Source organism: Colobus angolensis, unplaced genomic scaffold (genome assembly GCF_000951035.1).
Source record: "Colobus angolensis palliatus isolate OR3802 unplaced genomic scaffold, Cang.pa_1.0 Scaffold96, whole genome shotgun sequence".
Classification (NCBI taxonomy): Eukaryota; Metazoa; Chordata; class Mammalia; order Primates; family Cercopithecidae; genus Colobus; species Colobus angolensis.
Window position 1 is genome coordinate 3,467,548 of NW_012123598.1, and position 4,525 is coordinate 3,472,072.

At 61.3% G+C, this 4,525-nt stretch overlaps 1 protein-coding gene across 4 annotated transcripts in view; it reads left to right on the forward strand.

The window, feature by feature from the left end:
- The first annotated feature begins 1,154 nt into the window (after nucleotides 1–1,154).
- Nucleotides 1,155–4,525, forward strand: part of LILRA6 (leukocyte immunoglobulin-like receptor, subfamily A (with TM domain), member 6) — a 5,420-nt gene continuing 2,049 nt past the window's right edge. For 2 of the 4 annotated variants that reach the window (XM_011932549.1, XM_011932550.1), the window contains exons 1-6: nucleotides 1,168–1,226; nucleotides 1,391–1,426; nucleotides 1,609–1,893; nucleotides 2,040–2,342; nucleotides 2,788–3,084; nucleotides 3,337–3,639. In XM_011932549.1, the coding sequence (XP_011787939.1) occupies nucleotides 1,193–1,226; nucleotides 1,391–1,426; nucleotides 1,609–1,893; nucleotides 2,040–2,342; nucleotides 2,788–3,084; nucleotides 3,337–3,639 (1,258 nt within the window). In that variant the 5' untranslated portion in view covers nucleotides 1,168–1,192. Of the gene's footprint in view, nucleotides 1,227–1,390; nucleotides 1,427–1,608; nucleotides 1,894–2,039; nucleotides 2,343–2,787; nucleotides 3,085–3,336; nucleotides 3,640–3,958; nucleotides 4,010–4,525 lie in introns of all 4 variants that reach the window. The other 2 variants (XM_011932548.1, XM_011932552.1) reach the window with 2 other exon arrangements.

Sequence of the window (4,525 nt, forward strand, 5' to 3'; positions counted from 1 at the left end):
GATAATCAGGAATTAAACACAAATCAGCTCCCCTCCCCCGGAAGCAGATTACAGACCTAACAAACTGTTCTGAAAATCCTGAACATGGACGGAGGTGCCGAGGGACGGCCAAGGATACAAGGGGCACTGAGGAGGCAGGACCGACTCAGAGCCTCATTCCCAGGGTCGGGGGTGGGTGATGCTGCAACAAGGAAAAAACGGGAAGTACAAGAGAGGGGCTGTTTGGTAGGAAGGAAACACACACTGCAGGGACTGTATATCTATGGATTTACATACTTTATATATATAAGTTTTATTCTCTATATTCCCTGCATTTCTCCTTTTCAGACAGGATCTTGCTCTGTCGCCCTGGCAGGAAGGCTGAGGGGTGATCACGGCTCCCTGCAGCCTCCGCCTCCCGGGCCCAAGTGATCCTCCCACCTCAGCCTCCTGAGTAGCAGGGACCACAGGCATGAGCCTCCATGCCCAGCTCACTTTTCTCTTTTCTGTAGAGACAGGATTGCAGTATGTTGCCCAGGACTGTCTGAAGCTCCTGGCCTCAAGCCATCCTCCGGCCTCAGCCTCCTGAAGTGCTGGGATTCCAGGCATGAGTAGACCCTGCATTTCTCCTCTGTGCTCACTGCCACACGCAGCTCAGCCTGGGCTGCACAGCCAGGTGTCAGGTACGTCTCTGCTGATCTGAGTCTGCCTGCAGCATGGACCTGCATCTTCCCTGAAGCATCTCCAGGGCTGGAGAGATGACTGCCATGGTAAGGACCCCGCAATGCTGAGCTAATTGACGGGCTGGAGGAGGGAGGGAGACCCCATGGGGAGGCTCTGAGAGGGAAGAGGAGCCCACGGTCGCCCTCACCTGAAAGGGGCTGACTCAGGAAGGCACCGGGTCTATTTGCTGCTGTGTCCTGGCCCTCAGTGAGATAAAGATAAATCAGGCAGACAGTGGCCCAGGGGCAAGGAGACCCCATTTCTATCTGAAATGTCTGCAGAGAGCCTGGTGCCTGCCCCCACCTCAGCCCTGGGGAAATGGGAGCCAGGCTCCAGGGGAGGGCAGTTCCCCTTCCTGTGGGCTGAGGATGAGACAATCCCATGACAAGGAGGACCCAGCCTCCGAGCGGCCACACCCTGTGTGTCTCCGTCCTGCCAGCACCGAGGGTTCATCCATCAGCAGAGCCTGGGGTCACCGGGAGGAGACGCCATGACCCCCATCCTCACAGCCCTGCTCTGCCTCGGTGAGATTTCCAGATGGGGAGGGGGAGATCCGAGTCTTGGAGGGACCCCACCCCACACACAAGCCCTGGTCCATCAGGAGTCCTCAAATGTTCAGGAGGCACCAGGGCAGGAAGGGTCTGCTCAGGCTTCAGGGGCAAACCTCTCACAGGGAACTCTCTTCCAGGGCTGAGTCTGGACCCCAGGACCCACGTGCAGGCAGGTGAGTCTGTCCCCAGCTGTCCCAGGTCCCTCCTCCTCACTAGGGACGGGGCCACACATGGGCAGTTGGGGGAGGAGACCGTAGTTCTGGGTGACTGATGGTGATGACGGCGGGTCCTGGGGCTGGGAGCTGGGATCTGAGTGTGGGGATGTCTTGGGATCCAGCCTCTGATTTCCTTCCAGGGCCCCTCCCCAAACCCGCCCTCTGGGCTGAGCCTGGCTCTGTGATCATCCGGGGGAGCCCCGTGACCATCTGGTGTCGGTGGACCCTGGAGGCCCAGTGGTACCGTCTGGATAAAGAGGGAAGCACAGAGCCCCGGGACATACAGAAACCACTGGAGTCCAGGAACAAGGCCAGATTCTCCATCCCATACACGACAGAGCACCATGCAGGGAGATATCGCTGTTACTATCACAGCCCTGAAGGCTGGTCAGAGCCCAGTGACCCCCTGGAGCTGGTGGTGACAGGTGAGAGGACAATCAGGGGTCCCAGCCCCAGGCTCTGCCCTCAGGAAGGGGGTCGGCTCTCAGGGGCGTCTCCCTCTCACAGCCCAGCCCTGGGGATGATGTGGGAGGTGGGAGCCCATTTAACATGGTGCCTTGTTCTCTCCTAGGATTCTACAGAAAACCCACCCTCTCAGCCCTGCCCAGCCCTGTGGTGGCCTCAGGAGGGAACGTGACCCTCCGATGTGGCTCACCGAAGGGATATCAGCATTTTGTTCTGATTGAGGAAGGAGAACACAGGCTCCCCCGGACCCGGGACTCACAGCAGCTCCACAGTGGGTGGTTCCAGGCCCTGTTCCCTGTGGGCCCCGTGACCCCCAGCCACAGGTGGACGTTCAGATGCTATGGATACTACAGGAACACCTCCCAGGTGTGGTCGCAACCCAGTGACCTCCTGGAGATTCTGGCCTCAGGTGAGGGACCACGGCTTCTCTAATACACTTTCGGGGCAGCGGACAGGCTGCGGGGAGTCTGGCTGGTGACTGACTCTGGAAAGGACCAGAGCGATGTGTGGATGGACGGGCTGCAGGCGTGAGGGAGACCCCGTGGGGAGGCTCTGACACGGGAGGAGGAGGCCTCGGCCAGCCTCACCTGGAAGGGGAGGACTCAGGAAGGCACCGGTGTGTGTGCTGTGAGGTCCCGGCTCCCAGGGAGAGGAGGAAAGATCAGGCACAGCGGCCAGGGCTAGGGAGACCCCACTCCTCTGAAATGACTCCAAGACAGCCCCGGGTGAGAAGGAGGCCCTGGGGTCAGAGACTCAGAGTGTGAGAGACAGTGAGACCTGCAGGACCAGGACGGGAGAAGGAACGGGCGTGGGAGGAACCAGCCCTCTGAGTCCCGGCTCCTCTTTCCCTCCAGGCGTGTCTAGAAAGCCCTCCCTCCTGACCCTGCAGAGCCCTGTCGTGGCGCCTGGAGAGACCCTGACCCTGCAGTGTGGCTCTAACGTCGGCTACGACAGATTTGCCCTGTACAAGGAGGGGGGACGTGACTTCCTCCAGCGCCCTGGTCAGCAGCGCCAGGCTGGGCTCTCCCAGGCCAACTTCACCCTGGGCCCTGTGAGAGGCTCCCACGGGGGCCAGTACAGATGCTCCGGTGCACACAACCTCTCCTCCGAGTGGTCGGCCCCCAGCGACCCCCTGGACATCCTGATCGCAGGTGAGGAGCCCTGTGGGTTCAGTCAGGGACCCAGGCTCTGTACAGGCCCTGTGGGGGGAGCCCAGGTGGTGATGGCCGGGATGAGGGGTGGGGGCCCCAAGGGAGGGAGAGACAGACAGAGACAGGGGATGGGGGAGGGGAAGATTCAGAGAAAACAGTAACAGAGAGACTGAGGGTCCCAGAGAGAGGCCTGGGGAGGTGTCAGCTCAGAGCAAGGTGGGGCAGCCCCTCACCCTTCCTCCTTCTCTCCAGGACAGTTCTATGTTACAGTCTCCCTCTCGGTGCAGCCGGGCCCCACAGTGGCCTCAGGAGAGAACGTGACCCTGCTGTGTCAGTCGTGGGGGCAGTTCCACACTTTCCTTCTGACCAAGGAGGGGGCAGCCCATCCCCCGCTGCGTCTGCGATCAAAGCACCGAGTTCCTAAGTACCAGGCTGAATTCACCATGACTCCTGTGACATCAGCCCATGGGGGGACCTACAGGTGCTACGGCTCACACAGCAAAAGCCCCCACCTGCTGTCTCCCCCCAGTGACCCCCTGGAGCTCATGGTCTCAGGTGAGGGCCCTGACCCTGTCCTCTCTGAGAAAAAAGGCTCAGCTCCGGCCCGGCCCCCAGGAGAGCTCTCGGCTGGGATGGACTGAGGGAGGCTGTGAGGGAGGCTTAGCCAGAGGGGACGCAGCCCTCAGAGGGGAGAGGCCAACAGAGCTTCTCCTAGGCATGGCCACCCGTTCTCCTTGCCTGGCATGCAGAAGGTACCAGGTGGGCAGAGAAATGGTTTCAGAGGATCCACTGGGCGGATGCAGGAGAGTGGGAGTGGAAGGGTGTGCTCCATGGACAGCCCCAGCCCCTCACCTGCCTCCTGTGCTCCTTCCAGGACCCTCTGGAGGCTCCAGCCCCCCACCCCCAGGGCCACCCTCCACACCTGGTGAGTCACTGAGGCCTCTTGGGGAGCGCGGCCTCCCCCAGGGCAGTCTGAGTCTCCGAAGGATCCCATTCCCCTCCCCTCAAGGACAGGCTTGTGTCCCAGGGGCTCTGAGGCTGGGCTGGTGAGGTGTAGGGGGTTCAGTGCAGAGGGAGGTGTTGGGGCCCAGCCTAGGGGAAAAGCAGCTGGGTTCATGTGGGGAGCAAGGCAGCCCCAGCCCTCACCTCCCTGTCCTGACCCCAGAGGTCCTGAGGACCAGCCCCTCAACCCCTCAGGTCAGCTCCCTCCTGGAGCTCGTGGTCTCAGGTGAGGGCCCTGACCCTGTCCTCTCTGAACTCAAAGGCTCAGCTCAGGCTCTGCACCCAGGAGAGCTCTGGGACACTAGAAAACAGGGGAGTGAAGGGGGAGGATCCAGCCCATGGGAGGGTGGAAATAGATGGGATGGGGACCTCCCACCCCTGGCGTCCCAGCAGGGTAAAGAGCAGGGAGGGCTGAGAGGAGACGGGGGTGAACCTTGGA